We start from the raw sequence: 14,180 nt of genomic DNA on the forward strand, positions 1-14,180 counted from the left end.
CAAAGGGTCCGATCGGAATGCATGGTGGGGCACATGTGAAATGGTAAGCGTCATTGTTGCTGCTTAGTCAATGCAAGGTACCGCGGCATCGCTGCTACCCCAACCAAATGCGGCCATGCTTCCGCCAAAAGCATTCTGTTCGGTATGGCATTCTAACAGGATGATTGCAACTTCTCCTCGTCTCGCTGTCCTACCATTTGCATCTCGTTTGAAATCATACGCTCCATTTCGTACAATGACTTCTGTATCGGCAACCAACCGTATCTCCCGCCTATATGATGATAAACCAGCATTTATATATGGCACTGCCTGGAAGAAAGATCAAACAAAGCGGCTGGTAAAAGAAGCGTTAACTGTTGGGTTCCGGCGTGTCGACACTGCTGCACAACCACGTCATTATCAAGAGGCCTTGGTCGGAGAAGCACTTCGCGAAGCATTTACCAAAGGTCTGTTGAAGCGAGAAGAGCTCTACGTACGTATATCGAGATTCCCACTCATCCTATACTGATGCCGCGTAGTTGCAAACAAAATATACTACCCCTGCCGGACAAGACCTGAACAACATGCCCTATGACCCCAACACACCCTTGGACTCTCAAATCCACACTTCCGTTGCATCATCGCTCAAGAACCTGCGCCATGTAGCTGAATCTCCAGACGACTCCTACGTCGACTGTTTGCTTCTACACTCACCCCTACCAACCATCGAACAGACAATCCAAGCCTGGAAGCTGCTGGAGACATACGTCCCCCATCGTATCCGCTCCCTAGGCATCTCAAACGTAACCCTTCCTGTCCTCCAAGCTCTCTACCAAAACGCCACTGTCAAACCTGCAGCTGTGCAGAATCGATTTTACCCCCAGACGCGCTACGATGTGCCTTTACGCAACTTTTGTAAAGAACACGACATCGTATATCAGTCTTTCTGGACGCTGACGGGTAACCCTGCGCTTTTGCAGTCACAACCTGTTGCAGCACTGGCACGAGCGGCACAGGTTGAGATACCGGTTGCACTCTATACGCTAGTGATTGATCAGGGTGTTGTGGTGTTGAATGGGAGTACGTCGAGGGAGCATATGGAGATGGATTTGGAGGGGGTTCAGAAGGTTCGTGGATGGGCTGTGGAGAAGCCACAGGAGTTTGCTGCTATTGCTGAGGATTTCAAGGCAATAGTGGGGTGATTAGTAGCTTGTGTCGATGTGAGTGTGTCTGTGCTGGTTGCGCAGTGATGTTGCTTATGACCAAAAGATACCCGTTTCAGTATCGATTTCGTACTCTTGATTTTGCATAGACTGACTCACCAGGTATAGAAGACGTATCTTGTGCCGTGTCTCGTGTAACAAAAGTGATCTGACGAGTTTGAAGGCGCGATCGATGTTGTCTGACGTCCTAGCGGCACGGCCTACACACCAATTGGGCATGGATAAGAACAAGTCTTCCACCCAATGCTTCTGATAACCTGGCGGCTGTCACATGGTGCTGAGATCCCGGTAGTCACTGGTCTCTTGGTATAGATCGCTGCAGGAAGCCACCAGTGTCTGGTCTCTCACTGTTGATTCTATCTGGGGCTGGGCACTCTATCACCTGCTAAGCACTGGACGCTTACCCATTTGAGAGATTACCACGCAGTGAAAGTCACTGACCCCCGTCTCTTACCTTTGGTGCTGAAATGGCCTAGCGCCAGAATCATCACACTGGCGACTCTGATCTTTTACTTCTTCGCTACACATCTCCCACACGTCACCAGTTATCGGAGCCTACAACATCTCAGTGAGCTCTGATCAACATATACCTGTGCATCTCGCGTTCAGAAAAAGATGGCCGCCAGCCCTGGTCGTTCGTACTCACCAGAGTACCTCGAGCGACTGTCAAGTCCTGATTATCTTGCTGGCGACGAGTCCTTGTCAGATTCACAGAGTGTTGCTAAATCGGATCACCGACCGAACGCTGCTGCACCTCTGAGCGCCGATGAGGACCGAATGAATTCAGATTCTCCAGCGCCCAGTCAGGAACGCAGTCCAGTCGGCAGTGACAGCAACGAGGAGAACCCGCCGTTGAAGCGGTTCAAAGGAGACCTAGACTCGTATTACGAATCTTCTGACGACTGCATCCCACCCAACCGCCCCCAAACAAGCCCAATCGACGGCGATAGCAATGAGGAACCTGCATCCTCGAAGCATTCGAAGACAGATCAAATCAATTATTACGACTCGTCCGACAACAACACTCCACCCAACCGCCCACCAACCAGCTCCACCGCAAACCCTCCCCCCCAAAAGCCTACTCAAGACAAGAAGAAACCCAGCACCTCCGCACCCCCCTCCAAACCCCCCAAGAAAAACCTCCCAATCGCCAAAGAATCCATCATCCACCAAATCCAGCACCACTGGGGCCCCAACTTCATCAAATCCTTCATCCCAAAATGCCACCGCCCGCTCGTCAAATCCGCCACTCCCAAGCGCAAACGCAAGTCCACCTCGCCTCGCAAACACGAGTCCAACCCCCACAACTGGACCCCATCCTCCCTAACCTCCATGCTACGCATCGCCAAGCTCACCTCAGACAAGACGTGGCTGCACAAGGCCATGCGCGACGTGGTGCGGCACCGCATCCGGCACACGGGGAACCGGAAGCCGCAGCTGGGCCGCGCGGATTTCGACATCATCGAGGATATGCTGGGGAAAGGGTGGGGGGTGCAGTATGCGTTTGGGGTAAGGTACAAGCATTTGGTTAAAGAGGAAGAAGAAGGGGGGGAGGGCGACGACGACGAGGAGGATGTGGAGTATTTGTTTGATGCTGGGCCGGACAGTAGCGAGGAAGAAGAAGAAGAAGAAGAAGAAGAAGAGGGGGAGAGTGAAGAGGTTCAGCAGAAGAAAGGCCGTGGTACTAGTGGCAAGGGGAAGAAGCAAAGTAAGACGTGTGAAGAGGTACATATATCGTCTTCTTCTTCATCGCCTGAAACCATCAACCCGTACCAGCATGTCTGGTGCAAATCGCGGTATGGCATGTTTCCGCCGCTGCCACACGCTTCTTCTTCTGCGCATAGTGCCCCGCAGGCTGCGAAGCATGCTTCGGCTGGTACACAGAAAACGAAACAGAAAAGCACAACGCGCGGTGACGATGCACCGCGTAGTCAGGATGACTCGCTGTTTGTACCGGAGGGGACGGAGAGGGATGGGTATGAGGAGTTTGAGGAGGAAGAGGAAGAACAGGACTACGAGGCGGAAATCGCAGCAGCAAAGGCAGAACTCAAACTTGCGCGGTTAAGGGCTGCGGCTGCGAAAGCGAACAAACTGAAGAGGAAGAAGTGATATATCTTCATTGACCGTGTTTTTTTTTGGGGAGGTTAGTTAGTTTGCATTGTAGGGTTGGAGAATGGAAGTTATGCAGGGCCAAGGTTTAGCATACTGGAGTTCTTTTTGTATTGATTCTTTTGATAATCAGTACTGAAGCAAAAAAAGAGATTTGTAAGAAGAGGGAAGGGGGGGGGGGCACTTTCCGCAACATACATGTATGTAAGAGAGCACCAGAAAAAAAAAACAGGGATAGAAACTTAACAAGTTCCACAATCAACCCTCATTTTTAAAATCGAGTGAAGCAACAAGGGAGACCAAAGAAAAGCCACACTCCATACTTGACAAAAAAAAAGATTCAATTTTTTTCATGGACTCCATCTATCCAAAAGAGAAATAGTGATAAAAATCCCCCTATATACACTAATAAACCTCAAGCACATACCTCCCCTCATCCTTCAACTTCTCAATCTCCTTCCTGCTATCAAGTTTCTTCGCGCTCGGATTCTTCACCTTGTGCTCCACCTCGAGCGCCTCCTGCAGGACCTCGGTGACATCCGGAACGGGCCAAGTAGGACCGCAGAGGTAAAAGCTACCTTCCTTCTCGAGATAGCTGCGTCGAATGTCCTTGAGAGACTCGCGCATACGGTCTTGGATGTAAATTTTCTGGGGCTGATCACGCGAAAAGGCGCGGCCGATGAGAGTGATGATGCCGGCGTCTTGGTAGGCCTCCCATTCTTCGCCGTAGAGGTACTCTTCGCGTTGGTGGCGCGAGCCCATGTAGAGTAGGACTTCGCCGATTTCGTGACCTTGTTGCTTTTGGTAGGCGCGCTCTTGGACGAAGGCGCGGAAGGGGGCGAGACCGGTACCTAGACCGGCCATGATGATGGGGGCGGTCGTCTTGGTGGGGAGCTTCATAACGGAAGGCTTTACAGAGACAGTAACTGGAGAGCCGACCTTGAGGCTGTTGAGATAGCGGGTGGCTTGACCGAAACGGTCGCGGCCCTTGGGGTCGGTCCAGTTTACCGTGACAATGAGCAGGGAGACGGAGTTGGGGGTCACGTGTTGTGCGGAAGCGATTGAGTACTCGCGGCGCTTCATGGGACTGACAATGCGGACGATTTCGTGAAAGCTGGGGTGGGCAGATGGGAACTCAAGCAGGATATCAGCATAAGTGACGGTATCGACCTCAGCGCGGCGCTTGAACTCGGTGGCACCCTCTGGGCTGATGATTTGAAGGAGTTCCCGTTTCTCAGCCTCATCACTGGCAAACTCGGCAAGTGCCTCGTAGAAGCGCTTCGGTGGGCGACCGAAGATATCTATGTTCTGCAGAAGAGACTGGTAGACGGTGCGGTTGACCAATACGTTGGGATCCTCACGAGATGGCACTTCGACAATCTCGTTGGGGTTGAGGCCGTACCACTTGATGAACTCGTCAACTTGTGCCTCGTCGTTCTCCGCGTGAATACCGAGAGCCTCGCCGATGGCATAAGTGACGCCAGAGTCTCCAAGGTCGAACTCGATGTGGAAAATGTTACGATCGTAGTTCTGGGGTGTAAGGCGACGACGCTCCTTGACATGGACGATGCTTGTCTTGATACCAAGATCAGGACGGACTTGGTTAGAAGTACCATAAGCCTCCTTGAAAGCGAAGCCCTTGGCAGCGACTTGCCAGTCCTTGAGTAACGTGGGAGGCTCAGGCTCGTTGCGCTCGAAGGGAGCAAAGCTGGTAACATTGATGTCTGAAGGAAGACTGATGGGCTCAGCATCCTCAGCAGTGCCCCAGGAAGTAGGAACCTCCACCTCGCGGAGGGCACTCTCAAGTTGCGCAGCGAGCTTCTCGAAAAGTTCTGAGCTACCGTTGATAGCGGCGAGCTTGGAAAGACCGGCTGTTAGAAGATCTTCCCGAGCAACCTTGAGGAATGCGAGTTGAGTGAGGAAAGACTCTAGAGATTCATCCTCGGCGACAGCTTCAGAAAGCGTAGGGTCTAGAACAAAGAGCTCGATATCCTTGTTGACGAGGGTCTTGCGGAAAGCGGGAGAAAGCTTCTTCTCAATATCCTCATTCTTCACGCCTGGTAGCTTGACGATGATGGAGCCATCGGGCTTGACGCTGTTCAAAACATCAAATGCCTTGAGGATGACCTCGTCGCCAACAAAGGCAACATCAGCTTGCTCAACAGCATACGGAGCCTCGATAGTGTAGTCGGCGTTGCGGATGTCGGTTCGCGTAACACCACCTTGGACCAGATTGTCGTGTCCGTTGCGCACAAAGACGTTCTTTGAAGAGTCAGTGGAGAAGAGCTTGCCAATAACAGCGGGTGAGTTGGCAGCCAGGGATTCGTCCAGGTTCCAGAAGCTGTACTGCTTCACATCGGCATTGTTCAAGATGTCGATAAAGGAGCGCGCTTCTGTGCCCTCCTTCTCGGCGTGGATTTGACGGAAAGCGTCGAGGAAGTTGCTGGGTGTCCAGACTTGCTCGCGAGAGTACTTGACGTCTGTTACCTCTACATTCCTGTCCAGGGTGAACTGAACAGCGGCCAATACATCGGCGTATAGCCTGGAGTACTCGGCAGGGTCAAGCACGGCTGTTTCATCCTTGACCTGACCAAGGACAGCAATGCGGCGAGTGCTCTTGGGAAGCGCTTCCAAAAAGGCTTCCTCTACGAAGGGGCGGTACACACGGACGTTGATGACACCGACCTTCTCGCCCTCCTTGGACAATGCAGTCGCAACCTGGGCAGTCAAAGAAGCCTCCACAGTGCCGAAGACAACTAGAACGCTTTCAGGCTCCTCATGGCCGTAGTAGTCAAAAAGCTTGTAGTCCTCTCCGAGCTCGTCGTTGAAAGCCTGGAGAAGACGCAGCACACGTCCAGCAGTATCTGAGTGTTTCTTGTCCACATCAGACACGGCCTTCAGAACGGCCTCATAACTGTTGTACAGCCTAGCCTGGTCGAGCGTATCAACCAGTCTCGCCGTCTCTCGTCCAACACTGATGCCATCGTATGTGTGAATGGTGGGAATGACGCTCGAGAGCAGGGTCGCGAAGAGAGCCATGTGCTGAGATTCGAAGACAGATGGACTGCAGACAAGACCAAGGCCCAGATCTTCAGCAAGTGTGAGGGAGGAAACATAGTCGGTGACGAGACCAGCGCTTGCGTTCGCAGAATAATCGACAGCCGCAATGTGAGCAGTGAGAGGATTGGCGACCGAGTAGAGGGCGGCGAGTTGGTCGAGAGAAGAGCGTAGGTGCGTCAACGTCGAGGAAGAGGCAATGATTGACTGTGGAATATGGCGCTTCTTCAGATCAAAGTCCTTGGAGAACATGTAGCCCAAAGCGATTGCACCTGCACCTGTCCTTGTCTCCAGCGAGGAAACTCCAGTCTGGTATCCAAATGCATTCTTCTCGCCCTGTTCTTGCCAGTACTTGACTGCTACATCTAAATCAAACGACTCGGCAGAGTATGCGAAGATCTTATCCGAGAGGGCGTATGCAACCTGCTGGACGAGGGTTTGCGCCGTGAGGTAGGTAGGGCCGCTGATTGACTGGTACGAGAGATCCTGGCCAAAGGGTAGGCTTGAGGACTTCTTGGTGAACTCTTTGGGTGCGTTCTGCTCGGCACCAGGGCCGGCAGAGTCCGTCTGCTGAAGATGCATCTTGAAAGGCGATGTATGCGCCTCGACGTCTCAGCCTTTGGCGACAAGATCTGAGAGTCTTTCTTTAAGAGTAAAGAAAAGAGCGAGAGCTAGACTAGACCCTCCTTAAGGGGTCACCTGGGGATCTTATCGGTGGAGTGGACAAGTCGCCTCGTAGGAGACAAAAAGTGGTGCTGTCCAGTAGCGACATCGGCAGATCGAGGACCAAGAAAGACGCAATCGTCCATAATGCTCCTGATTGGCTCTTGCGACCTGGTTGAGCACGTCTTTCGGGCGAGAGATTGCAAATGGGCGTAATGTGGCCTTGACGCGACGAGAATTTGGCCCTAGCGCGAATTGCGTGCTTCAGAGGCGACGCGGGGCCATGGCGGGGAAATCCCGGTGCTCGGAGATCTGATGAGCGCCCACGAATGGACCCTGTTACATGAATAGCCGTAGTATCAGTGCTTTTCCATACGCGGATTCCTGTGCATCGAGAAACAGCGGGTTCTTGGTACCTTCTATGAACGGTATCTAGCATACTAACTGAATCAAGGTTGGCAGTAGGCCAGCAGTGCGATTCAGCATCAGACAGCCTCACGTGATTATACAGCAAGAGCAGTATCGTAGCATAAGTGTCCGTACGGACGGTGAATTGCTATATTGAATAAACTGAGTAAATCCAAAAGACACACTGATGCAACTGCAAGCGAAAAAAAGTTAGCTCAGGGTGCGTTTGTTTCCTCTTTCGGAATGTTCAAACGGGTTTGAAATCCGATCCCTCGTGTTCTCTATTCGGGAACACTCAAGCGTGGAATAACATGTGAACAAGTATGAAAAAGACACGGAGAGAAATGCAAGCAACTGATACATCAGATGCAACTTGGACACTGATCACATATCACCGTGGGCTGTCGAACCGATCCCCTAACATTGCAGTCTTTTTGGAGTCTCATGGAACAAAAGCCTCGCAATCTCAAAGCAAACAGATTTGTGAATCTGTCGACGTACAAAGAATTCATGTCACTGTCAGCGACCTCTGCTTGCATAGCGCTGTATGGAGCCCCTCAAGAAGACTGGAAATCCTCTGTGTGAACAATGAAGCGCTCATGGTCGATCACAATACGGACAGCGAATAGTAGTCGAGATACTTTGCGTTGTAAGACGGATGTGTGCACAGGTTCTGCCTTCGGCGGTATGGGGAAACGCAGTTGGAGACGGTCTTAGGGAAAATCGTAAACTTAGCTGAATGCTTCTTAGACTACAACTAGCGCTTTGCGTGTGCACGAAGAAATGGGCCCTGGATGTAATTGCATCTGAACAAGCTGGCGCACCTGGTGGCCAATACATCTCCGTGGACGCGAGTGTATCAATGAGCGATGTGAATCGCAATGGCCAATGTCTCTTTTCCGCTTTGACTCTGGTCTGGATCAGGAGCGTCCGACATTGGTTGATTAAAGTAAGGAGATAGCTTAAAATAATGGTCCGCATGTCCTCTTGGCCAATTTTCAGAATGCAGGATACCATGCCGATGGGTGCAAGAGCTCTCCCTTTGTTTGGGCGGTCGTATTATGTTGGATAGGTGATCTTCGCTCACCTAGTGCACACCGATATTTGCGAGCCCGAGGAACCGCACTTCATGAGTGCGCGAAACGGACTAGCCGTCATTGATGGACTGTTTGAGTATTTGAAATGCATGCCTTTGGCATGGCCGAATTTATTAAAACATTTGAAGACCACAGTGTCAGCAGCCAAAAAGGGTAGGGCAAGGGGCTGCATGTGTCTTCTGATCAAAGGTAAGAGTCTGCGGACTACTGCAAGTCTGCATCTGCTGGCATAACGAAAGAGGTATCTTCAAAATCTCGGAGGACGTATTCGGCCAAGGCATCTAGTTTCTTTCGTTGCACATGGAGTGCACCTCCCCGGATGTCTTTCTCGCGCTGGCTCATGTTACTGAACAGAGAAGGCGCCTTGTTCTTCATGGTCGGCCCTCCGTTGCTGGGTCTTAGGTTGTCGGCCGATCCGTCAGCCTGAGCATGCAGCTGTGCGCTTGATCCTGGGCGGGAAAGAGAGACGTCGACATCCGGATACCTAGGGTCTCCCTGGCCTTCGGGCGAGATTTTGAATGTCTGCTTTTTGCTTGGGGGAATTCTGCCAATGAGGACCAGGAGCAACTCTGGTTGCAACAGACGCACTATGATGTTGCAGTCCTGGGTTTCGATGGTGAGTGTCTGCAGTGGGGGCTTGAGTGAATGGTCTGGGGCTCCATTTCGCGCAGAAAGCTTTTGGCGGCCGGCGCAGTGATCCTTCCATGCCATGGAAATGAGGGCAGCCTGGTCACGAAGCTCCTTAGTTTGCACGGGCTTGGAGTATGCCAATAGCGTGCCATTTGGGGACATTAAACTCGTCACGTCAGTCTAGTCGGAGGCAGCGAACAAGCACAACTTACAAGAGTCGGGGATATATGCTTTCACTGGCGTTTTGAGTGAGCCAGTCGCTCACTTTGGCGATGTTGATCATTGGAAAACCTATTGCGGACATGGTCAGGAGGCTAATAGTGGGTGTTGTTAACAACAAGTGAAAACGGATGAGTAGGGATTTATGGACAGCACATGGCAATATATCGAATGCGACGCGGTTGGGATCATGGGCGATGGGCTGAATGCTTGTGACGCAGTAAGAAGACCACGTACCTGGTCGATTGTTGGCGCAACCCCCTTCCCGGACTGTCCTCGTGCGCCTGCTACTAACTAGGTACGTAGGCCACAGACGGGTGGTTGCTACTTGCAGCGCGAGAAACGTCCAACAGCGACCGGGCAGATGCGTAGACCGACTTGATACCGTGAAGGGAGGAGGATCAGTACGCGACCGGCTTCGTAGGCACCATGGAGTCCATGGCCAAGTTTACGAGGCCCAAAGCTATGACCAGCACTCGGAACGCTGTTGTTCCGCCGCACGTGCTCTCGCGCCCCTTTGGGGACGCCTTATTGTTATGCTCTACCACCATGTAGTCATGACCAGCAGGTGAAGGACGTCATGCATCATGTGTAGCCTCGATGACATGTGCATTGCCCGGCCCATGGGCCAGTCTGGCAGTCTGGCCATCGTATCTGCTTGCAGGCCACAGTTGCGCGGTTGTGATGCATTCGTGCACCGCGGGAGGATTCCCGACTAGCATTCACACGATAGCCCAGAAGAGATGCATCTACCTCAACAAGCCGTCTAGGCCAGTGGTGAACATGTGTTCTATTCAAGCAAGATGCCATCATTTGCTCCACAGCCTTAAGTCCGGCTAAAAGCCGGGCGATGATGATGGTGCTGAGGGGCACGCCAGCAGCTTCTCATTGGGTGGTAGACGTCATTTGCTCCTCATGCCCGTGCCCCTCAATTGCTTCGCCAACCTCGCTAGATTGCTCAATTCATGCTTTTTCTACGTCCAACGTCCATCAGGACATCGCGCCTAGCTGTTGCTACTGCTTTCAGACTTGCAAGGCCAAACCATTCCCCAAGCTTTCTCGTGCGTACGCTAGCGACCATGGCGACGGATCCAACCAAGTACAAGCTCAACCACTCCATGTGAGTACCCGCATGGCGATTTGCCCTACTCTACACCTGTAATTGGCCAATTACTGACTCTTGTGAAGGATCCGTGTCAAGGATCCAAAGCGCTCCATCCAGTTCTATGAGTTTCTGGGCATGAAACTGATCAATGAGATCAAGAACCCTGACGCCAAGTTCGATCTCTACTTTCTTGCATACGACAGCCCAAATGCCGCTTCTCACGGCAATCACTGGACTGATCGCGAAGGCATCGTCGAATTAACTCACAACTACGGAACTGAAAATGACCCAAATTACAAGATCACAAACGGCAACACAGAGCCCCACAAAGGCTTTGGCCATCTTTGCATTTCGGTCGATAACATTCAAGCTGCATGCCAGAGGCTAGAGGACGCTGGCTACAAATTCCAAAAGAAGCTAACGGACGGACGTATGCGCCACATTGCTTTCGTGCTTGACCCTGACGACTACTGGGTCGAGGTCATTGGCCAAAAGCCTCTCGAGCAGACTGAGAGCGTCAAAGACACGGACGTTGACACATATCGCATGGTAGGTAATACAAGGCCGACTTGCCCGCACACAGCTGATAAAAGCAGAACCATACCATGATTCGCGTCAAGGACAAGGATGCCTCTCTCAAATTCTACCAAGACATCATGGGTATGAAGCTCAAGCGCACGTCGGAAAACCCCACTGCTGAGTTCAACCTTTATTTCCTCGGCTATGGTCCGGATGCACCAGAGGCTACGGCCAACGGTGTTAACCCCCTTGCGGACAATGAAGGCTTGCTCGAATTAACATACAACTACGGAACTGAAAAAGATGCCAACTTCAAGTACCACAACGGAAACGATGAACCTCAGGGCTTTGGTCACATTTGCATTGCTGTTGACGATCTGGAAGCAGCATGTGCTCGTTTTGAAGAGCAGAAGGTCAACTGGAAGAAGAGGCTCACTGATGGTCGCATGAAGGACATTGCGTTTGTGCTAGGTATGCTGTTATCTTTTTGCTACAAAAGTATAGCAACTGACAGTCTTTGCAGATCCCGACGGTTACTGGATCGAGGTTGTGCAGAACGAGAAGCTCAAGACACGTAGTCGTTGGTAAAAGCGCGGCGCCAATCACCCGCGCATCATGTACATATCCCACGCAACACCAACAAGCCCTCCAATGAATGCAGTCCTAGGTTCAGACTAGCTGGCTACGCTGCACGAATGATGCACCCCGTGATACCGCTACCAAAGCTCTTGTTAGCTGCCCTACAAGTCCGGTCTGAAGATCAAATATGCACTAACTGCCATTACACACAAAATACGTTATCTGGCTATTTGGATCTTAGCTGAGAGCTAGTTTGAGTAGTTATGTATCCTTAATGTGGGTTTGTCCATTCCGTCCGCAATATAGCGTACCCCGTGGGGTAAAAGTGCGGGGTAACCAGAATGAACACAGCCCGCCGGACCAGAAATCCGACGTGTCGTAACATATGTACTGTAAGAGCCGGCATCGGCTTGCTACAATGATCTTGCATACACCACTGGGCATGGGCCAACTGGTTGGATATATATACATCTATATTCACCCCCCGACTATTTACTGTTCCTCGCCCTCGAAAACCCTGAAGTATATCGATCAAATATACTAACAACTGAACATAATCCTCATTGAACCAACTGAATCCAGGATATTGGAAGAGTGGAATAGTCTTTGTTCCCATAGATCTACGGCTAGACGAAGCAGCCAGCACAGTCTTCATTCAACATGGTCACTGTTATGCATACCAAAAAACGCAAGATTCTTATACCAGAGAAGGTGTCACCGGACGGCCTGGCGCTACTAAAAGACGAGTTCGACGTGGACGAAAAGAAGGGACTCAGCCCTGAAGAACTCAAGAGTATCATTGGCGAATATGATGCATTGATTGTCCGATCCGAGACCAAGGTGACGGCAGATCTTTTGAAGGCAGCCAAGAATATGAAAGTGGTAGCCCGTGCGGGCGTTGGTGTTGACAATGTTGATGTTCAAAGCGCCACTCAACACGGCATCATTGTCGTAAACTCACCCTCTGGGAACATCAATGCTGCAGCGGAGCACACTATTGCGCGTGAGTGCGTCCAGGCCGCGCAAATGGAGTGTCTACTGATATATCAAAGTGTTGATGGCTGTTGCCCGGAATGTTGGCGATGCTTCACAAAGCATCAAGGCGGGCAAGTGGGAGCGTGGTCGGCTCGTAGGGGTTGAGGCCAAAGGAAAAACCCTTGCTATTGTGGGCCTAGGCAAAGGTAACTCAGGAGAGCTGAGGAGCTGAGTACCGCTTACACTGTCATAGTTGGTCTCACAGTCGCTCGGATTGCTAATGGCCTGGGCATGAGACTCATCGCATACGATCCCTATGCCAATCCGAACCTGGCAGCAGCGGCGTCAGTGACGCTCAAGCCTAGTCTTGCTGAGATTTTGAAAGAAGCAGATTTCTTGACGCTTCACACACCTCTCATAGCTTCAACCAAAGGTATGATTGGAAAAGCTGAGCTAGAGACGATGAAGCCCACTGCGCGGATTCTAAATGTTGCGCGAGGCGGAATGATTGATGAAGATGCTCTGGTCGAAGCTTTGGACGCTGGTAAGATTGCAGGAGCTGGAATCGACGTCTTCACTTCGGAGCCTCCTGAACCAAACTCATCTGCGACTCGGTTGATCGCGCATCCAAAGGTGGTCGCAACACCCCATCTCGGTGCTTCAACCACAGAAGCCCAAGAAAATGTCTCCATTGATGTATGCGAGCAAGTGGTGTCCATTTTGTCTGGGGAGCTTCCTCGCACGGCAGTCAATGCCCCTATAGTCCTTCCAGAGGAATACCGTACACTGCAGCCCTTTATCAGTCTCGTTGAGAAGATGGGTAGTTTGTACACGCAACACTACTCCAGCGTCAAGAAGGATTCCTTCCGCACAACCTTTGATCTGACATACGAAGGAAAGCTCGCAACCATCAACACCACCAAGCCTCTCTTCGCCGCACTAGTCAAAGGCCTTCTGACCCCCATCACCTCAAGCGACGGCCTCAACATCAACATTGTCAACGCCGAGATCCTAGCCAAAGAACGCGGCATCCTCATCAACGAGCAGCGTTCACGCGAGAACGTCGAAGACAAGCCCTACGCCTCCTTCATCACCCTCCGCGCCCGCGCCTCGCGCTCCGTATCCCAGCAATCTCGCTCCAGCGTCTCAGCATCCGCCGCAGGGCGCTCTGCCACTCGAGAAAACAGCACAGACGACGACCAGATCATCCAAGGCTTCGTCTCCGGCAACCGCCCCTTCATCTCGCGCCTGGACCGCTTCAAAGGCGAGTTCGTGCCGCGTGGCACCCTCATCATCTGTCGGAATTTCGACTCCGTCGGCAAGATTGGCTATGTGGGGAATCTCTTGGGCAAGGCGGGCGTCAATATCAAGTTTATGAATGTGGCGCCGTTGGATGAGGAGGTCGAGGAGCAGCGGTTGAATGGGCTTGATGGTGGAGTTGGTGAGGGGAAGGAGGGGGGTAGTAAGGAGGCGTTGATGATTTTGGGCGTGGATAAGCCGGTTGGGGAGGAGGTGCTGAAGAGGTTGATTGGAGAGGAAGGCGTGTTGGAGGCGAGTGTTGTGAATTTTTGAGATGGGACTATGGGGTGGGGAGGGGGAGGGAGATAGGGGTTGGGA

At 51.9% G+C, this 14,180-nt stretch overlaps 5 protein-coding genes across 5 annotated transcripts; 3 read left to right on the forward strand and 2 right to left on the reverse strand.

Moving 5' to 3' along the window:
• Nucleotides 1-235: 235 nt before the first annotated feature.
• PSV08DRAFT_369667 (NADP-dependent oxidoreductase domain-containing protein) lies at nt 236-1,181 on the forward strand (the record flags this gene model as incomplete). Its single annotated transcript, XM_014223944.1, has 2 exons — nt 236-472; nt 519-1,181. 2 exons carry the CDS (start codon nt 236-238, stop codon nt 1,179-1,181), a joined length of 900 nt encoding a protein of 299 aa, XP_014079419.1.
• Nucleotides 1,182-1,817: 636 nt separating this feature from the next.
• Nucleotides 1,818-3,311, forward strand: PSV08DRAFT_387375 (uncharacterized protein; the record flags this gene model as incomplete). Its single annotated transcript, XM_014223945.1, has 1 exon — nt 1,818-3,311. One exon carries the CDS (start codon nt 1,818-1,820, stop codon nt 3,309-3,311), a length of 1,494 nt encoding a protein of 497 aa, XP_014079420.1.
• A 338-nt stretch (nt 3,312-3,649) lies between these two features.
• On the reverse strand, nt 3,650-7,123 carry PSV08DRAFT_33919 (uncharacterized protein). The gene has a single exon (XM_014223946.2). It carries the CDS (start codon nt 6,948-6,950, stop codon nt 3,717-3,719), a length of 3,234 nt encoding a protein of 1,077 aa, XP_014079421.1. The 5' UTR covers nt 6,951-7,123; the 3' UTR covers nt 3,650-3,716.
• Nucleotides 7,124-8,619: 1,496 nt separating this feature from the next.
• PSV08DRAFT_360667 (uncharacterized protein) lies at nt 8,620-9,799 on the reverse strand. The gene is made up of 3 exons (XM_014223948.1): nt 9,623-9,799; nt 9,379-9,457; nt 8,620-9,332 (listed from the first exon to the last, which is right to left on the reverse strand). The coding sequence occupies exons 2-3, from the start codon at nt 9,447-9,449 to the stop codon at nt 8,741-8,743; spliced, it is 663 nt and encodes a 220-aa protein (XP_014079423.1). The 5' UTR covers nt 9,450-9,457; nt 9,623-9,799; the 3' UTR covers nt 8,620-8,740.
• Nucleotides 9,800-10,464: 665 nt separating this feature from the next.
• PSV08DRAFT_369669 (phosphoglycerate dehydrogenase) lies at nt 10,465-14,135 on the forward strand (the record flags this gene model as incomplete). Its single annotated transcript, XM_014223949.2, has 7 exons — nt 10,465-10,505; nt 10,574-11,039; nt 11,087-11,480; nt 11,533-11,589; nt 12,232-12,591; nt 12,641-12,769; nt 12,817-14,135. The coding sequence occupies 7 exons, from the start codon at nt 10,465-10,467 to the stop codon at nt 14,133-14,135; spliced, it is 2,766 nt and encodes a 921-aa protein (XP_014079424.2).
• Nucleotides 14,136-14,180: the final 45 nt, after the last annotated feature.

This window comes from Bipolaris maydis, assembly GCF_028858645.1.
Source record: "Bipolaris maydis strain C4 unplaced genomic scaffold PSV08scaffold_4, whole genome shotgun sequence".
Taxonomy (NCBI): domain Eukaryota; kingdom Fungi; phylum Ascomycota; class Dothideomycetes; order Pleosporales; family Pleosporaceae; genus Bipolaris; species Bipolaris maydis.

Bases quoted from the DNA above. Each gene is read 5' to 3' on its own strand.
- PSV08DRAFT_33919 (XM_014223946.2), bottom strand. From the start codon at position 6,950: ATGCATCTTCAGCAGACGGACTCTGCCGGCCCTGGTGCCGAGCAGAAC.
- PSV08DRAFT_360667 (XM_014223948.1), bottom strand. From the start codon at position 9,449: ATGATCAACATCGCCAAAGTGAGCGACTGGCTCACTCAAAACGCCAGT. The intron at 9,333-9,378 runs GTAAGTTGTGCT...TGACGTGACGAG, and splicing joins AGCATATATCCCCGACTCTT to TTTAATGTCCCCAAATGGCA.